This window comes from Gallinula chloropus (genome assembly GCF_964237585.1).
Source record: "Gallinula chloropus genome assembly, chromosome: 18".
Classification (NCBI taxonomy): domain Eukaryota; kingdom Metazoa; phylum Chordata; class Aves; order Gruiformes; family Rallidae; genus Gallinula; species Gallinula chloropus.
The window spans coordinates 4,193,219-4,212,500 of record NC_140103.1 but is presented as its reverse complement, the minus strand read 5'-3'; the positions used below and the strand labels follow the sequence as shown (position 1 = coordinate 4,212,500).

At 48.5% G+C, this 19,282-nt stretch overlaps 1 protein-coding gene across 2 annotated transcripts in view; it reads right to left on the bottom strand.

The window, feature by feature from the left end:
• Positions 1 to 6,650: 6,650 nt before the first annotated feature.
• Positions 6,651 to 19,282, bottom strand: part of ABL1 (ABL proto-oncogene 1, non-receptor tyrosine kinase) — a gene marked incomplete at its 5' end in the record, with an annotated part of 78,476 nt that continues 65,844 nt past the window's right edge. For both annotated transcript variants that reach the window (XM_084272595.1, XM_084272596.1), the window contains 7 exons: positions 6,651 to 8,441; positions 10,584 to 10,748; positions 11,087 to 11,176; positions 11,814 to 11,966; positions 14,011 to 14,195; positions 16,381 to 16,558; positions 16,922 to 17,006. In XM_084272595.1, coding sequence (XP_084128721.1) covers positions 6,742 to 8,441; positions 10,584 to 10,748; positions 11,087 to 11,176; positions 11,814 to 11,966; positions 14,011 to 14,195; positions 16,381 to 16,558; positions 16,922 to 17,006 — 2,556 coding nt within the window. In that variant the 3' untranslated portion in view covers positions 6,651 to 6,741. The remainder of the gene's footprint in view (positions 8,442 to 10,583; positions 10,749 to 11,086; positions 11,177 to 11,813; positions 11,967 to 14,010; positions 14,196 to 16,380; positions 16,559 to 16,921; positions 17,007 to 19,282) is intronic.

Below are 19,282 nucleotides of genomic sequence, written 5' to 3'. Positions count from 1 at the left end.
GGGCTTGGACTCGACTCCTCACCTCCTGCGGGTTGCCCCGTCCAGTTCTCCCCTTCCATCTCGCCTGGGTTTGCTTGGACAAATGGGTATTGGGAGGGAGGGGTGGGGGGTGGGGGGTGTTGCTGCTGGGATTGTCTTGGGGAGGGGGGATGTTGCGTTTGCTCCACTTGCAGCCCCGCCACACACCTCACATCCCTGTCCCCAGCTGGTGTCATGGAAGAAGAGGAGGGTGCCTTAAAAAGAAGCCACCGTGTCCTTTCCCCAGTCACACGCAGCCTTTGCTGGGGCACGGTGCCCTGTGCTGCATCCCCAGCACTGCGGTGTGGGCAGAGGGGATGCCAGCATGGGACAGGCAGGGGGCAGGGGGGCGGGATGAAGGGTTCCAGTGGGATGGTCCTGGTGGTGACAGTCCCCTGGGGACTGGATAAGGTCCCTCAGAGCTCCCCACGGAGTTACAGGGTTGTTTCTCCCTACTGCCAAGTCCCTCCAGCAGCAAATTCTGCTTTGTGTCAAGGTGCTGCTCACAAGAGTCAGCTCCTCCAGCCCAGAGCAGCAGGGCTTGAGGAAATCTGGTCCTTAGAAATCCCTGGTGTGAGCACTGAAACCTGCCCTGGCATCACCACTCCTGCTGCAGTCCCTCCACTCTGCTCATGCCCCAACCCCCATCCTGAGTCCTTGCGAGGGGCAGGTGGTGATGTTCAGCATCCTCGTTGCATCACCCCAGTACTTGCCTGCAAGCCCAGCCCTCCCTGACCCCCTCCTCACCACATCGCTGTAGCTGGGAAGAAACAAGGACCTTTGCCCCTACCTGGGGCCGATGTGTGCTGGGTGTCCTGCTCCCCAGTCCCCTCTGCGCATCACTAGCCCCAAAAGCCATGGCTGTGAAGGACGAGCCCCACTCTTCAGCAACAGCCTTCCCCTTCTTTGGGCAGATTTAGCTCTGCCAACGCTTCTGTGCCTGCCACTGCAGGCAGAGATATCCATAATCAGAGGTCTGACTGCCCAGCTCACGGGCACTAACAGCAAGTCAGACACCCAACGACCGCCCGTATTTCATTGTGGGCAGAAAAATTAAGCAGGGCAATTATTTGTGAGTGCTAAATTGCATCCTCAAAGCAAAGAGCGTGGCAGGACTTGGTTAGGAGGGGAAAAAAAAGGGAAAAGAAGAAAAAACCCCAGGCTCCAAGAAGCACATCGCAACATCCATGGCGCAGACAGACCACTTAACACGGTGCTCACACCGCGGGGACCACAGCAGCGACCAACAAACCTGGTGGCGTTTGGGGTGGCTGAGGCCATGCTGCCCACCCTCCCTGCAGCCACCCCCAAACCCACCTCGATCCCCCTCCACTCCCACCCCACCCCAAAGGCAGCTGGTTTGGGGGACGCAGGCGCAGCGCTCGCACCACGCGGCGGAGACGGGAGCTTTATCGATGTTTCTATGGCAACATCTCCTCTCCCTCCCCCCCCTCCCCTTTTATCTTTTGAGTGTTCAAACCATCAATAAATATGCACTGATCAATCTTACCCTGCGCTGGAGTTGAGGGGTGGGGGGGGAGGTGAGGAGGGATGGGAGTGAGGAAGGGGAAAGAGTTTTGGGGCTGGTAAATCCAGGGCTTTGCCGTGATGGATCGTTGCAGGGAAAAGCGGCTGCTGCTGGAAGGGAAAGGAGACCTGCTGGGTGATGCTGGGGCTGGGGGGGATGCCTGGGCTCCTGCTCTCAAGTCCAGGAGAGGAAAAGGGTCAGAGCAGCATGATAAAAGCTCGCAGGTAACGAGGCTTTGATTGAAGCCAAATAACCCTCTGGGTAACTTATTTTAAAGTAAAAGCCAGCACCTCCCACAGCGCTTACCTGGCGGGTGGGACAGAGCTCAGCCCCAGCGCCCCGGGGGCTCCTTGATGAGCAGCTCTGGGTCACGGGGGTGATGCCATCACTCTCCTCACCTGCCGGGAGGAACGGTGGTCCCAGCAGGCTGCAGTAATGGGGAGGCAGGCAAGGGGCTGTGGCACCCCCCAAGCGTGTGTTGGGATGGCTGATGTGTTTGGGAAGAGGCAGAGCTCCAGGCTCCTCGTTACTGCTCTTGGTGATTGAGACTTGGGGGAGAAGAGGAGGAAAAGGTGAATGGAAAAATAATTGCCTGGAGTCTGGGGGTGTCTGGAGGGAAGTGGGGGAACAGACCAGGAGTAACCCCTGGGAGGCTGGAAAGCCCATGCCAGACATGGTGTCTCCCATCCAGCTCCCTAGGGAACCTACGTCCCCTTGCCAATTCCTCTCCTCCCACATCCCACAGTGGGGCAGCTCCCCGAGGGACACCCAGACCCCCAATACCTTTAAGAGCCAGAGAGCTCAGGACCCACCTCACACCGACCTGTAAGGAGCTGGATTCATTCAGCACAGCCACACTGGTGGCAGAGTGGGCACGGACCAGGCAGGACAAGATGCCCGGAGCGTTTGCAGCATCGCCAGCCATGCAGCTCACAACAGGACAGCATCAGAGACACTGGGCTCTGAGACACACAGCCCGTGGAGCTCAGCAGGGGCCAATGCAGACACTCACTGCCATCACACCACCCTATAAAACATCCCAATATCCTTCCCTGACCAAGGTATGACACTCCTCCTTGCCCTAGCCCTGCATCCACTCATCCGTAGGCTGCTCGTCATCTTTCCTCTGTCCCAAGCACACCCACAGCACTATACACACACACACACACACACACACACACGCACACACAGAGAGCAAATCTGAGAGCCCCAGGAGCATCCTCTGTAAGAGTGAGCCCCGTTTATTGTGTCCAAGGGGCTCGTGAAGGTGCTAATGCTTCGTAACTGGGTCATTCAACACCGTGGGTAGGACAAGCAGAGCAGCTGTAGGACAAGCACGTAACCTTCAACCAGGGGGTGATTGCTGGGGAGAGCCATCAGCACAGCCCATTCGGCAGGTGAACTTTCTGCTGAGCTGGATCTACCTGGTGAAGAAACACCGAGCAGAGCTCTGCTCCCAGGGAGGATGGCTTTGAGCTCAGCCTGGACAGAGAAATGATTTACAGGGGTGTCCCTCACCCACGGCTTCAGGGGCACCAATGCATACGTGGTGGCTGAAAACCTCCCCTCAGGGGTGACAGGGCGCTGAGGTCTATGTTCCCCTCACTTCAATTGTCCAAGGATTAATGTCAAACAAGGAGGAGGCTGTCAGCTGGCCCCCATCATCCCTGGGGACACCCTGGAGCGCAGCTCCTCCAGCAGCATCTCCACAGGACACCCTGTCACACCAGCCTCTGACTCGCTTTTAAATTACTATTTTTGGGTTTTTTTTAAGAAAAGGACCGAGTATAAACCACTGACCGCATTTTACATCTGGTGACAGGCAACTTCTCAACAAAAGGCAGGATGACATTAAAGGGAAACTTAAAGGCGCGAACATTGTCATTCCAAAGACACAAAACCCAAAACAAAAACACAAACACAGCTATTTTTTCCCCCAGAGCACTCTCACTTTCAAGCTCAATAGCCTTGAAAATTGGAGCAATCAAACTGTTAAATGCATCGATCTGTTAAATCAACTCCTACTGTACTCAGCTAAATTTAGCCTTTAATCCCCTTCTCCTCCACTCCCAGCACTTGGGATCCTGGGACTTTCCCAGCCAGGTCAACCGGCCTCTCCCTTCCCACGACACCGCAGCCCGGTCCCTAAGTGAGCAGTGATGGAGATCACCAGGAGGGATTTCTCCACCCTCCCTCAGCCCATAGCTCACCCTGTTCGAGTCTTTGCAGCAGGGATGTGCACAAGGAGCAGCCTGAGTGCTGATCTGTGCCATGGGCACTGTCACAAACCCACCGGGAGCCCCTTGGAGCCCTGTGCATTCACCAGACACCACCTCCACCCCCACCACGCTGCAAAGCAACTGGAGCCTGGCCAAGTGCAGGCCCTTGGTTGTGTTTATACTTGCCAACAGCATCCTCCTTGCTCCTCTCTTCACCCTCCTCAGGCTCATTTAGAAGCGGCCCGATGCAATCGCTGTCACAGCAAGACAAGGTTCTGATGAGCTCTATTCCCACGGCCCATGAATGTGGTTCCCTGTGCCAGGACCCACAGGGACTGATGGAGGGGATTAGAAATCAGGTGAGGTGGGTTGTAACCCTAAAACATCACTGGGCAGCTGCTGGGCCTTAGGGAGACCACTGTCACCTGCCCTCACTTCCTTCTGAGGCTTCTTTAGGCTTTAGCACCCTCCCTAATCAAGGCAGTTGTCTCTCGTTTTAGAGGCTGCCTCGTACCTGGACACATCCCTCCCCACAGATTTGCTGGAAAGGCTCAAAGTATCTATCTGGCAACAGAAAATAAAGGTGGAGAGCCAGAAGTGAGGGAAGGAGCAGCCTGAACCATCTGAGGAGAGAAACTCACAGGTGATTTCAGGGCAGAGGAGGGAAAACCAACAGCAGCTGATACATAGAACAATTAAAGGTAAGGAAAGTTTCAGTGAAAAGCTCTGATTTCAATCTCACTGAAGACAACAGCACAGACTGTGCTTCAAAAGAGGGGATGGCACAGTCCTTATACTGTGCATCTCTCCTCTCCTGACTTCCCAGAGCCAGATCTGGAAAGGTGCTGCTGGCCTGGCTCCGACCAGCCCACTGGACCACCCAAACTGGGAGCCCTTCTTTTCGGATACGGAGTCTAAGAGGAGGTAACTGGGTTTGAAAAGCTTTGCCAACAGACAGACACGGCTTTTCCTCAACATTGATTTATTTTTAAATACACTACGCAGGAGAGACTGGAATAAAAAATAAATCAAAAAACCATGAAAAATAGAGAAAGAGAGGAGGAAGAATTGAAAGCCATGTACAGAAACAATCTGTACTGGACCAAATTAAAGGGGAAACAACCCCCTTAAGTATCGCAGAGATGAAGGACAGAGCTATTTACACACTGTAAAAAAAGACAAGTCTACAAAAGTGTGTAATAACGAGATACAAATGTATAATATAGTGGCACAATATGTTATCAAAGTAAAAACAGTACCTCCAGGAAAGAGACAGTCCAAGGGTTGGGTTGGTTGGGGGTTTTGTTGGGTTTTTTTTTTTTCTTCTTACAATTTTCAAGGCAGCCTGTGGCAAAAGTGTGTAGTTTCTTTTGAATGTTTGTCACATGCTATGTCATGGCTGTTTGTGAGGGCGAGAAGTGGCGTGAACACACACAAGTGAACTACTAGAAATCATATACAAAACAGTCCCAAAGAGAAGAGCATAAAATACAATTGAAGGCAATTAGTGTTTAGGATACACAAGAAGGGTCACAAGAGTTACAAGGGAACAGGACGTGGAAAATGCTTCTTTTTCTCACGTTTGGAACTGTTAAGAGGAGTTAAATTGCACTGTTAATAGCCCTAAACCTTGTTCTTTCACTATTGTCAGGAGTCACAGTTAGTTCCCAGTCACTTTGCATTAGCTGGGAAGGTCACAGGACCTTGGTGAGGAAGCCCAGGAGTCCTGCTGTCAGCGTTTGGTGGCACTCTGCTCAGGAGATGCACCCAAGAGAAGTGTCTGCAGTCTTCACAGATCCTTGTTTGATGCTGGATGGAACCACACCGCCATGAAGGTAGTGACAGTTTTAACCCCAAAGTGCTGGTGTTTGAGCTGTTAATGGGGAGTTCGCACCGGTATGGGAAGGGAGGCACCATGGCCCCTCAAAGTGGGGGGCACTAAGGGGACACACACACAAGCCAGGTCCCATTCTCTGCTTACAGAAGCCTGTGCAAGCTCAGCTCAACAACCACCGAAGGCACAGGGGTGTCTCTGAACTCACCCCACGCTGCATCACCCCCAGCTGCAGCCTCCTGCCTGCCAGGGAGCGAAGCCTCGCTCAGCACCACCGCCTACTGCAACCCAACCATCAGCCCCAGCAACGTCAGGCAGCAGGGGAGCACCACAGCAACACCCTTCTTCAGACCTTCTCCAGTCCTTTTTCACTACCAAGGGAGACTGGCAAACAGGCTGCTGTCCCACCACATGAGTGGGTGCTGTCTGCAGCGTTTTGAACCCAAGGAATTCATTTGGGCTCAACAACATTAAAAAATGACCAAAAACACAAACCCAAGAGGCAGCAGGTGGAATCACAGGAAGAATTTGGGAGACATCACTTGCAGCATTCTGTTGTTAAAACCCCCTTATTACATTAACTGTTTCCCCCCCCCTTTCCTCCCAAGCGCCAAATCTGTTGCGTTAAGTGTCCAGTACAAGTCGGGCTGAGGCCAGGGGCACATGCTGCAGCTCCCCCAAAACCACAGTGGGTATATTGCTATTCAAACACTCATCCTTGTGTACAGTGGGGCAGAGGGAGGGGACGAAAATGCAGTACAGAGTCCTCCTGAGGAGGATGGCATCTTGGCGTCCATCAGTCTGGCTTCAGTCTTAATGGCCTGTCCAGAACAATAAAATATTAATAAAAAGGCATGGTGTGACATCAGCATTCAGACTTGTAGTCCACAAGGCAAGAACTCCACAGATAAGACGGTTACGAGTATATGAAACACAGGGAATCTGAGTTCAGAGGGAGGAAAGTGCCTCTCGAACACAGCCCTGCCCTTTGGAGCTGGGGCATCCATTCAGTCTGTGGCTTCTGCACAGCCCTAACCTGAACACCCCTGGTCCTTTTGTCAGTCCACACGTGTTACTCTCTCCACAGTTGGCTTTGGCCCGTTGTGATTTGTTTTACTTATGTATTTTTCACCTGGCTTCTGCTACCTCTGGACAATGTCGCTGATTTCTTTCACCGAACTGAGAAGTTTGCTAAAGTCCTGGGTGGCTGCAGGACCGCTGCCAGCTGTGGCTGGGCAGATCTGAAGCTCCCGTAGGTTATTCTCCAGCTTATTGATGGCCTCCCGAAAGGCAAATTTGTTCCTCATCTGCTGAATGGAGTCCACGTAGCTCACACAGAAGGTGTAGAGGTTCTTGCCAGCCTCCAAGACAGCACTGTGGCTTGCCATTTGTTCAGAGTTCTTGCTGATGGCGAGTCGTAGAGCCTCGGTGCTTTCCAAGACCACCCCTTTAGTGATGGTGCCGCTGGCAATCCTCTCCGGGGGCTGACGGGTCTTCCGCAGCGAGACCCGGGTGGATATGAGAGGGATGAAGGCTGTAGATGAGGGCTGGTCCCCGCCTGGGGCAGAGGGAACAGATGTGGAAGAGGCAGCTGGGGTTGCTGTGCTCAGCAGCAGCTTTGTAGAGGACTGTGGCTTTGGTACAGAGGGGATCCCCAGCTTTTTCACACCTTCCCCCGACTGGTTTGGCTTGATGGCATCGCCGCTCGCAGCATCTCCAACCTGAGTCAACTGCTTGGATTTCGGCCCAGACACCACATCTGCTGCTGCTTCATGGCTGGGACTGTGAGAGACTTTCCCAGGCTTGCCAACGGAAGATGAAGACAGTGGAAGTGGAGGGGCTGGCTTCAGCTTTGATAACTTCCCTTTGTCCTTCCCTGCCGACTCCGAGGTCTGCTTGAGCCTCCTCAGTCGCGGCTCCTCAGAGGAAGCCTTGCTGGCACCCACGAACCCAGCAGGGTTGGGTTTGGCAGCAGAACCTTGGTCCGTTGTCACAGTGGTACCTAAGGCACTGGATTTGACTCCATCGTCCTTGTGGAGGATGCTGGAAGAAGGAGGGGCAGCAGGTTGCCTACGGCCAAGTTTTGGAGTCAGAGTAGGAGGGCTGGAGCCAGGGCTCGACTCTGCATCTTTGAACACCTCATCAGTGGTCTCTTCATTTTTCTTAAGCAGCCGTGGAGGAGGGGTCACCGTTCCCCTGACAGGAATGTCAGCCTTGGCCTCATTTGCCCGCTTCCGAGGCAGTGCTGGCTTTTCACTTTTGTGTCCCCCAAAAGTGGAGGAATCAAACTGGCGCCCCGTGGACTGCAAATCCCGAGGCAGAGTCACAGATTTCCACTCCGTGTCCTTTGCTCCATGGGGCACACAGGAGGCTGAGCAGGACCTTAAGAAACGCTTGCTGGAGTTGGAACTACTCTCCTCCTCAGCAGCCACCCCTCGACTGCTGCTCATCGTGCTGGACTTCTTCCGTAAGTGGGGAGATAAGAATCCAGAGTTCCCAGTGACAACCCCATTGGTGACACCAGCCCCATTGCTCGGGCTCTGAAACTTGGAGGGGTCAGCAGTGTCTGCTGGGGGTGCAATGAAAGCTCCGTTGCCAGCATCCCTGCACTCCTCCTCCCCAGCTGCCCTGCGGTCCGAGTGGCCGTCCATCTCTCTGAAGGAACTGCTCCGTTTTGGGGGGGTAGGGGCAGTTTTCTTCTTCTTCTTGATAAGGGCACTGAAAAGGTTATGCTTCTTGTCCTTTGGAAGCAGCCTCTCATCTTCATTCAAACTGCTCTCCAGGGCCACCCTCTCCTTCCGCGGGAGCAAGGGAGAAATAGCAGGTTCATGATCCAGAGGGTCTGCAAAGGAAAGAAAAGTCTATTGAACATTGCTCTGACAGCCAGAATAATTGTGTTTCTCCCAGGACCAGACCACTGCAGCACCTCCACAAGGTGCAGGTGCTGTAAAGGGAGCCAATGTCAGACCAGGAGTACAGCAAGTACAGCCACACTCAAGCTCAGACCGAGCATGATCCCTAATCCTGCAACCATTCGTTTCTGAGGTGGCCTGTACAGGGCTCGGCTGCCAAACTGCTTTCCCTGTAGGCTTCCAATTTACACTGTGACATACAGACACAAAATGTTTATGTCCAGATTCCCACCCTCGCATCTGGAGACTTGTCCAAACTTCACACTGTGAAGAAGTAATACTGTAAGTATTAAGAGGCCATTGCTTCAGTCCCTGTGTTGTTGCTGTCTTTTGACTATCTGACCCACTGAATTGATAAGACATCTCCATAACCCACCTCCATCCCCTTGCTCATTGAGATCCCGGTACTCCTAACCTCCCTTTGTGGGGAATGGAAGTAACTTTCTCACAAGCAGAAATCGAGATGCTCTTCGACAGCTGAACACGCCAGCTCACACCACCACGGAGATGGCGAGCTCCAGGCAATACTGAAGGAACAGGCTCCTCCAGCAGTGCAGCTCCAGAAGGAAATGATGGGGTGACTCTCTCTCCACTTGCATTTGAAAATGAATAGTGGTTTATAATAAATTTATAAGGAGTCCTGAAGGTCTCTGTATTTGTCTGATGGGGGGGTCTCATTCCCAGGCCAGGCACTCAGGTGCCATTCTAAGGAGAGATGCCTTCAGGGCAGCACAGACACTTACAGCTCTGCTAGGCAGTAAGCAGGGAGATGAAGCAGAGTGACAGGGGAAAAGCAGGATGCTTCTTCGCCATGTACTGGTGATCATCCTGCTATCAGTAGGATTTTGGTTGAGGAAGGGATTTTGGTTGAGAGAGAATTTGAGGGGGTGTGTGTGAGCAAACAGCTGTGTGGTTGTTCTAGCTGCCTGCCCAGGTTAAACCACAACAACAATAAAGAGTGAAATGATTCCCAGCGAAACGTTAAAATCATGTTTTTCCTGCTGCACACTTGAATCTCTCAAAGCCCTTCAGTATTTAAATGAAGTTCTTTCACTTCAAAGCTTGTAATACCAGGCAATTATACATCCTAGAAAGGATGGTTATTTACCACGTAAGTCACTGATAGTCTCTTTCTCCAACATCCCCTCTTCGTCTAGACGTACATCTGCAACTGAAACAGGCACTACGAGGTGACTGTGATGTTACACAAACAGGTCAGTCACACAAATGGTCAGGGAAGGCAGCCTCAACAGGAGCCAGAGGGAATAAAAACCCTTCACTGTATTTTATTTTACCTTGTGATTTTTCAAACGAGCTAGATACCAAAATGAGCTAGATACCAATCTCCTGCACACATTCAGCCTTCTACCACTGCTTTTATTACCTCAGAACACAAGATAAATTGTTGAAGAAACTGATTGAAAAAGAGTTTAATTTCATGGAAGTCTCTGTAAATACCTCTTTGTCCCTTGCTGAAATCATATTTGGTACCTGCCAAGAGTAATACTCTTCAGTGAGCCTAGCACAAATCCGGGAGGATGGAACAGTGAAGAAACCTCCCTTATGGGCTTGTAAACCCAAGCAATCGTCCTGCTTTAAATTATGCAGCGTGGTAGTGTAAAGTGGCTTGAACACAGCAGATTACCCAGCACTCAGATGCAGTGGGAGATCCCCACTGATAGCTCCTACCAGGGAACGGGAAGAGGATATGATCAGAGAGCTCTGCGCTCAGGCTCTGGTCTATAGGGAGCTGCAGACAACAGCCATTAAGTTAAAAGAACTCCTAGGGCTTCTGGAAGCAACGGCAGGTGTAGTGCTGATCCCTCAGCCATTAAAAGATGCACACTCCCAGTGGCTGTGTGTATCCAGTCCCAGGATTAACCACCCACCATTGCAAAAACAACAAAAGGAGATCTGAACCCCGGAAAGCCATCTCACCCAGACACAATACTGGTACAGAAGGACAGCACCTGTTACCAGACACAGCTTTGCGCAGCTGAAGAACTGGAGCTGGACATGTATTTTCTTTTCCTCTATTTCCTGAAGGAATAATGACTTTAATTAAAACTTACCACATTCTCCCTGGCCTCGGGCATGTGTAGTCTCCAAGCCCTCGTTGGCATCTTTGCTTTCAGCAGTTCTCCTTGACGTTCGTGTTTTGGTTGGTAACTCTGGGGCCTGGAGGAAGTTGCTCACTACACTCCTCATGCCCTTCTTTCCCAGCTCTTTCTCCACCTCTGCAAAGCAAAGGAAAAAAAACATTACTACAATCAAGAGGAGGTAAAAACTATTGTGCTGCTCAGAGTTAATAGCACAAAAGAAAAGCGAACCACACAAAGCAGAGGTTGCTGGAGGTTGTTCAGCCATTTGGCTCTTCAAAATCAGATGTGTGCCCATACAGAGAAAAAGCCCACGTGTAAACACATCTCTGCTTTCTCCACCATGTACACCAGGCAGCACAGCCTAGGACAGGCTGTCCTGCAGTGAAGTTCAATGAAAAACATGCAGAATGAAGGATGCAGCTGGCCCTTTTCCCATCCCTGGAATTGCTGCTCCAAGAGGGACCCAGACCTACCATCCGATATGCTGGATTCCTGAAACATCGTTTCAAAGGCCTGATGGATCTCAGCAAAGGAGGGTCTATCGGAGGGGCTCCACTGCCAGCCTGAAAAACACACATCACCACTCAAAACTTCCCACCAGCAGTAGACATTCAGCACACTGCACCAGGAGGAGCTGGCTATGGCAGTTTCCCTTTTATAAAACGAGTGAGATAAAATACTGACACAGAAATCTGATTTACAGGGTGCTGGGTGTTCTGTACCACTTTGGCTCAGTGATGGTTGTGGACACCCAGCACCCTCTAAATCAGGTTCCTGTGTCAGTGTGTAACAGTCAGTGCTGAGTGCTGCTGGAACAAATGTCTCACACTAAGTCACGTAGCAAAAGGCCACAGTGGAAGAGCAGCAGTCCCCTGAGAAGCCTAATGAAGCTCCTGCTTCATCCTTAGAGCACAAGCTTCTCTTTACGTTGTCAGGAAAAAGGAGACAAAGAAAACATTGAGAAGAACAACAAATCTCTCCCTGGGGTCTGTGTGCTCCCAGCAGACAAGAGGCTGGTTTCATAGTGCGTTCATCCTCTGGGGAAAGCAGCTTTACCCACACACTCCTACACAGGATCGCACCTTCGCCAGAACTGCCAGGGGGGTTGTTCTGCCTTGCTGTACGTGGCCAGATCCTGGCACTTTTACTGCACCTCTGCAGAGCTAAAAAGCAGCATTTGTGGGGCTGAGGAGTACTTACACGCTCTCATGAGCTCATAAACTTTCTCAGGGCAGCCTTCGGGACGCTCCATCCGGTAGTCTTTCTCCAACAGCTCATAGACTTGAGACAAGTCGATCCCAGGGTAAGGGGACATGCCGTAGGTTGCAATTTCCCACAGCAGAACACCAAAGGCTGCAGTGGAGAAAGAATGAAAAGGAAAAAAAAAGAAGAAAAGAGAGGAAAAAAATCAATAAGCTTTGTTTTCACCTTAAATTCAAGGGGATGGTTAGTGGGAGTAGTCACTAAACAGTGCTGCACACTTAAACCAGCTCTGGGTGGCTCAGATCCCATGCTCAGCAGCAGCTTAAATGTTAAAGAAGCGTAACAAGCCTCTTCGTCAGCACAGACAAGTCTCCTGCGATATGACAGGGTAGAATTAGACTAATTTTCAATGTATCAGTTGTCTCAAACCTGAACGCCTTGAGATCCTTCAAGTCCTATTAAAGGCACAATTAAGAGACTTCACAGTGGATTAGCTGAAACCGTTTCAGTGCTGCACTGCAGTCTCTCCCTCAATTTGACAGCTCCTCTCATCTGCAACCTCTCCCTAGAGGACTTGCACATTTTAATAGCTCTGTGTTTGGGGTGCCCTTGTTTAGCTGCATTATGGTCTAGAGGGGAAACCTGGGAGGCAGGGGAGAGAGGGAAATTTCAGCAGTTACTACCAATGAGATAGGGCAAGGGTGAGACATTTTGGTCAGGGGGAAAGCTGAACAGGAAAAGGGAGAGCACAAAAAGGGTCTTGAAACAGCCAAGGCATTCAAGTCCCCAAAATCGGTAGTGATGCAGGTCAGCACCAGGGTCAGGCAGCTAACCCAGGAGTCGGGCACACAGAATAGACTCAACACCAGTTCAACAACCTGCATGTAATTAGTTCAGTCACCCTATTCTGTTCTTAACCTGAAGAGAAAGCGATTACAATTCTGCATAAGTAAGGAAATCACATCACATTACATGGTAACACCACCAAGGGCAATTTACATTAGACATTTCTGTGCACAATTTTCTTTGATTGCTGTCTCAAGGCAGTGAGGTGAAAGCGTCTAAACTCTGGCGTGCCCAGCAGCAGCCGTGACCTCCGGGGACGGCCGGCTCGCTCTGATCAGATCCCAGAGTCCACTGCCCCAGCTCTCCTTAAGCAAGTTTATGCTATCCTTAATTAAAGATACCCAATATTCCTTTTGGATCTTTCCTCCCCGAGTATTTTGCTGTTGAAATGCACCAGGGATCCCACAGCCACCAGAGTGATACAGTAGCATCCTTGAGACTGTGGCAGACACCCGGCAGCAGCAAACTGGAAGAAAAGCCTCGGTCAGCTCCTTGGGAGGTGTTTTGGCTTTTCCTCCCCCATCTATAAACTATTTTACATCAACCACCTACATAAAAAGTTTGTTTAAAATAAAGCCTTTCTCTGCAGGCTTTTTTTGAGTTTCCCCAAAAACCCCAGAAAGCCTCATTGCTGCTTCACTACAGCCTGTTATTTTATACACAGCCACAGCTCAGGATAACGTTTTCGGGACCACGTCCCAACAACTTCCATCTCATGGTCACCAGGCACTCTTGAGAATCTGACCAACAGCTATGGCAGAGTTATAAAACCCAAAGAAAGGCTGATAGAAAGTACAATGAGATTTTCTGCAGTCAGATTTGATAGAATGTAGCTTCATTTAGCTAAGCCTACTCTTATCACGAGCACCTCAGGGCTCTTCAATAACCATTTGTCATCAAATTTTCCCTCTGTTTCTCCTCATCTCATTCCAAATATTATTCTTTTAAAATGCAGAAAGACAAGCTTGGAGCTATCACTAGACAGATACACACATAATATTTCTTTAACAGAAAATGAACCAGATTCCCACTTTCCTCTCCTTGAAGTAGTCATAAGGTTCCTGAGTCTACCAAGTCAGTAGTATGGGTGCCCTCCAGCCTCATTCCATATGTGTCTGTAAACACCACGATACCCTTTATTTTCATACTTGCCAAAGATTCAAACACAGAGAGTCAGGTCAGTATCCTCAGAGTTCACTCAAAGACTGACTTAGCAGAGATTAGTTCCTGAACTCTAAAATACAGCTAAAATCAGGTAACACGCCTGAAGTGTTTCACAATGTCCTCATTTCGCAGTCCTGGACAAGATGACTATAATCTGCATTAATTTGTACATGCAAATTCTTACCCCAGACGTCAGATTTAATGGAGAACTTGTTGTAGGCCAGGCTTTCTGGTGCAGTCCACTTGATGGGGAATTTCGCTCCGGCATGGGCTGTGTACGTGTCTCCTGTCATCAGCCTGCTCAGGCCAAAGTCTGCCACCTTCACCAAGTGGTTCTCCCCTACAAGGCAGTTTCTGGCAGCCAGGTCCCTAAAAACAAGAATAAAAATAGGCAGTGAGTAGTCTTTATCATCTCACTTCTAGCAATTAAACCTACTGTTTCCAAGAAACCTGGGCCTGCGTGTGATTATTTTGATGAGAGTATTACACAGAAATTATAGTTATACACATACATGCAGGAGGGAAAGTTATTTTCCATTCTGGTTTTGTAAGACTGTCATCCAAACTTTTTTTTTCCTTTTTTCCCCTTTTTTTTAAAATTTGAAGTGAAAGCTTCAAGAAGCCCCCTCACTTTCAATAAAAGCTGCCACCCTCAGGATAAAAATACTGGTAAGAAATGTCAGTGCTCAAGTTATCAATAGCTGAGGATGAGCACTGAATAAATGAAGTCTCAATCCTTCAATTCTTGCCCACCTCTCTAGCACCACGGTCACCCCAGCCAACAGCAGTCGCTCTCCAGAACTCCTTTTCCAGTCCTAGCTCAAGCACTGGGTTTAGCTCCCAGCTATGCTCATCCTCCACCCAAGTGCTGCACATCTTACAACTTTTTCTAGTTTTGGCCTTTCTAAACCTGTTGTAGCCTCTGCTATGAGTACTTGAGGTTTTAAAGGATGGAGCAATAAGCAAATTAAGCTTTTCCTCCACCTTTTTCACACCTGACTCCACCCTGGCAGGTGAGAGATGCTCACACAGCATTTACCACTTCCCTGCCTTGGGGAAGCTGACAGCACCTTTGGAAACGCTTCACTGAGTATAAAACATAGCTCACAAAAGTACATCCTTCCTAATATTAGGCTTTGTTAAGAAAGCTTTTCCAGATTATGTCAAGTTGAACTAAAAATTGATTCTACAGGAAAGCTTGAGTGAGATCTTTAGATATGAAGCAGACACTGCTGTCTCTTTCGCTTCTTCTGCTCAATCAGAATATTGTTTTTTAAAAAGTCTTACTAGATGCCTATTAAATTTTCACAGTGTTTTTGAATATGCCTTCTTATCAATGCTGATTACTACAATGTGTGTCTAAATAAAAGCTCCTCTTCATAATCAAATTCCTCCTCCTTCCTGATTTCATTAAATGAGGTCACAGCCCAGCGTTTGAATCCATGGATGTGAATTGTGACAACAGTCTTAAAATAATTGGGTAGGTGGGTATGGGGGTGGCTGATAAGGAAAAACGTTACTATTTATTTTAGATAAATGGGTCATCAGAAATAAGAGGAAATGAAATGAACGGGAGAGCAGGCGATGGGGATTCACACAAAGCAGTTTTGAAAGTTCACTTCCTACAGGCTGAAGGGATGAAATACTTTCAACAGAGCAAATCAAAGGCTGGAAATTTTAATTTGCAGCATCACCGTTCACTTTATTGACTGACAGCAGCGTTTAAACAGGGCTTTCAGGCAGCAAAGGCAACGCACGACTTAGAGGAGCACCTAGAACTTTACACACGATCTTCATATTTGTCTCTATGAAAAAAAACATGCACTAATTTCAGCTTCCAGTTAATTGGGCAGGAAAGGTCAGGCTATGGCACAGAGAGCATCTTGTATAAAGCTCAGCAAGCCTCAAACCATCATGCAGGATGTGTCATTATATTGCTAGGAGGCCATTTCTGCAGATGAAGAATGCAAAGCTCTAGCCATAATTGCAGTACACTTAAAGGTCAGAGACTCTGAGACTTTTAAGGCGGCAGAGATGCTTATTAAAGTGAATACGCAATCTGGACAACAGTGGGAAACAGTTCCTACAGAGAATGAGGGGAAAAAGAAAAGAAGTGAAACAAACAAGAATGAACATGGGATATGAAGGAACTAAGAAGGTGGCTTTGCTTGTGAGCACCTGCACACATCCTGCAACACCAACTGCAGCAGCTTTTAATGGCTGTTAGAATCAAGGAAGACCAGTAGCTTATCTGGCCCACTAAGAGCCAGTTACTTTGGGAGGCGTTTACGTTTAGGACCCTTGTCCAAAATATAAAAGTACTCATGTGTCTTTCACCCACATCTACTTCAAAGGTAAGGGAAAAAACACTGCAAGACAATTAGAAGCCCACCCTATAGACAGGGTAATGCACGATGTAAGAACAGATGCACGAGCGCATTAAATATAGGACACCAACTGCATCCGAGTCCATGCTGTGATAGCTGAAAGGCAAGAAAAGAAATCAGGGGGTGTTTTGTGCTTGACATTCAAGGGTACTCGCTGTCCTTCCTACCTGTGAATAAAGTTTTTCTTCTCCAGGTACTCCATGGCTGAGGAGATCTGAGTTGCCATGTACAGCAGCACCACAGCGTTCACCTCCTGCCGGTTACACTCCCGCAGATAATCCAACAGGTTCCCGTACGTCATGAACTCCGTGATGATGTAGAAAGGAGGTTCCCGTGTGCACACCCCTAGGGACCACCATAAAGTTTCCAATGAATGTTTGAGAACATCAGTGAACCTTCAGGTTTTGTCCTCTAAGGCAAATCCTCCCTCTGGAAGGTAGAAATATGGGGCTCGCAGGAAGAATGAGTTCTGCTTGGAATTGGTTAATAGAGGGTTTTAATTTTCTGCTTCAGGCTCTGGCAACTTCAACATTAGAGAAACGAGATCATTGAAAACCATGTATTAGTGGTATGAATTGTGAATTTTGCCAGACAATAAGCGTCTGTACTTAAAGCCTTGGTATGGTAAGCAGCTTATCTGCTCCTTAACATCCATATCACTGCACAAGGGTTTAGTTCAAATCCCTCTGCTTGGTATTTATCACTTACCTAATAATTGCACCAAGTTTGGATGCTTGATCTCCTTCATTACTGCAGCTTCTTTCAAGAACTCTTCCACCTCCATGGTATCCTCCTGCAGAACAATGGTAAAGCTTTGGCAAGGACAGCACACACAAACGAGGAACAGATCTTTGTACAAGGACACAAAAGGAACTGCAAACTGACAACATAAGCCACACTTCTTTCAAGGTAATTTTTCCCTGTAGCCACATCACAATGCCAGGGAGTTAGGAACTTTGGGTGGTTTTTTTTTTTTTGTAGGATTTAAAAAAGTATATATATTTTTATCATTCTTATTCTAACAGAGCTTTTTGGGCCAAGAAAATCCATATCCCTTTTGTGAAGGGCCTCTTGCAGGACCACTCAGGAGTTGAAAAGGAAAAAGCATGCTTGTTCCTAAGAGAAAAAAAAGATAACGTGAAATAGAAAGTACAGAAAAGAAAAGAAGCAAGAATGCTCATAAAAGGAAGGATGTGCCACAATCGAACGCTTGGGAAGCTGCTGCAATGCAGGCCCCCAGTTTCACTGGGTAGGAGGAAGAAATTCCCCCCCTTTCAGACAGGGAGGAATGACCGACAGCAGCCACTCCATAATTGAAAGCCCGAGGTTTCACAGATTTCACTGCTGGCATTTAGAGCCTGACCCATGACGTAACTGTTGCGGGCAGATGAGTGTCACTACCTATTTGCTGAACACCATAAAGTTGCTTGGCACAACACAAACCCCAGGAAGATACAATCTCACTCAAAAGACATATTTTCTGAAGCAAATATGCCCCAAATGGCCGGAAGGTCATTTCAAAGTGGTGCAAAAATACAGATCTAGTCCTAAAGCGATGTTTCTTTCTATATCCATTTTTTTTTCTTCCATTGCTGGATTAATGTTGACAGGCTACATGGACGAAGTGTTTTAAGGAAGGATTGGAAAGGATTTACTGCTGCTGGTGAGAATGATAACAGTGGGCTGCTGCTGTAAGATCCAGGCAGCTCTCTGCTTTGCAGTGAGCAATGAGGAACCTTTTTCAAAGAGTTTCATTCAATCATTTACTATTCGTTGCCAATTAGCTTGATCGGCAGCTGTGATTTGCTGAACACCCTGTCAAAACTAATAGCCCAAAGGTCCTCATGAGCAGAACCTTAAACTGTTTTCTTTGGCAAAGGAAACTGGGTTAATAATCCAGGTTGGAAAATTACCCTAAATATGCATTTCTCTTACACACACTGCACAAACTCTGAAAGGTCGCTCCTCTGCATAGCTGTTCCACTGCTTTAAATCTCTCACCTCCCAGCAACCAAATTAACAGGAAGGACACATACAGAGAGCCACAGTAACTATGATCTCTCTGAAAACCTGATCTCATGCAAAGGACCAGGCTTAACCAGCTTCCACTGCACAAAACCGCAGCAGAAAGAAAATAGTTCTGGTGATACAGTATTTTCCTAGCTGAGCACAGGACCATGCCATGGAATTAAGGACCATCAGGGTTGGATATTGCTTAACAACACACTGGTCTCTCTGCTGGTGAAAAAGTAAAATAAAAATTCAAAAGAGGCTGTGCTCATGGATGCAGACTTGAAACGTGCTGAGATGACCAACTGACAGCAGTTCAGCCATGAAACAGCCCTCACGGGAAACAAGCTTCAGCCATGAGCTCCACATGCTCCCACGCCAGGCAAGGCACCAAGCTGCACTCCCAGTGACTGCAGGCACTGCCTTCCTGGTGCCCTTTCCCACCAGCATCAGGTGTAAAAACACAGCGAGCGCCGTGTTATGGTAACAGACTCGAGGTGTCCTGGGCAACTCGCTGAGCTTCCAACGCTATCCTTTAATGGGAAACATCTAAGCACCAAAACATCGTCTAGCACTTCCCAGTTCAATGCAGCTGAGGAACAGCGTGTGCTGCTTTTGATTGCCTTCCTGCATGATCTAGTGTTTCGTGCCAGCGCCGAGCTACGTTTAGACACTTGATAGAAAACCAAACAACAAATGGGTGTTCGTCAGCATCGCCAGTCAAAAAGATGCTGGAACGACTTAATTCTTTTTTTCCTCCACTCTTACTTTCCTCACCCCTTTATCTTTCTTGTAGAGATACCTGGAGTGGATGGGGAAGGAACAAGAAGAGTCACATGAAGTTCTGACAAATATTCTCTCAGAGGAAAATCAAGTGAGTCATTTGAATGTTTGTGCTGAAGCTACAGAGGGCTTATTTTCCCCAGTAGAACTGGGATATAAATGTGATTTTAAAATGTTTCCCAAAACTTTGAAGAAAGCTATAATCCCACCTGTCAGGCAGCAGACTGATGGATTTAAGGAAGGTGGATTATAAATTTGCTTTTAAGGATGGTTTTA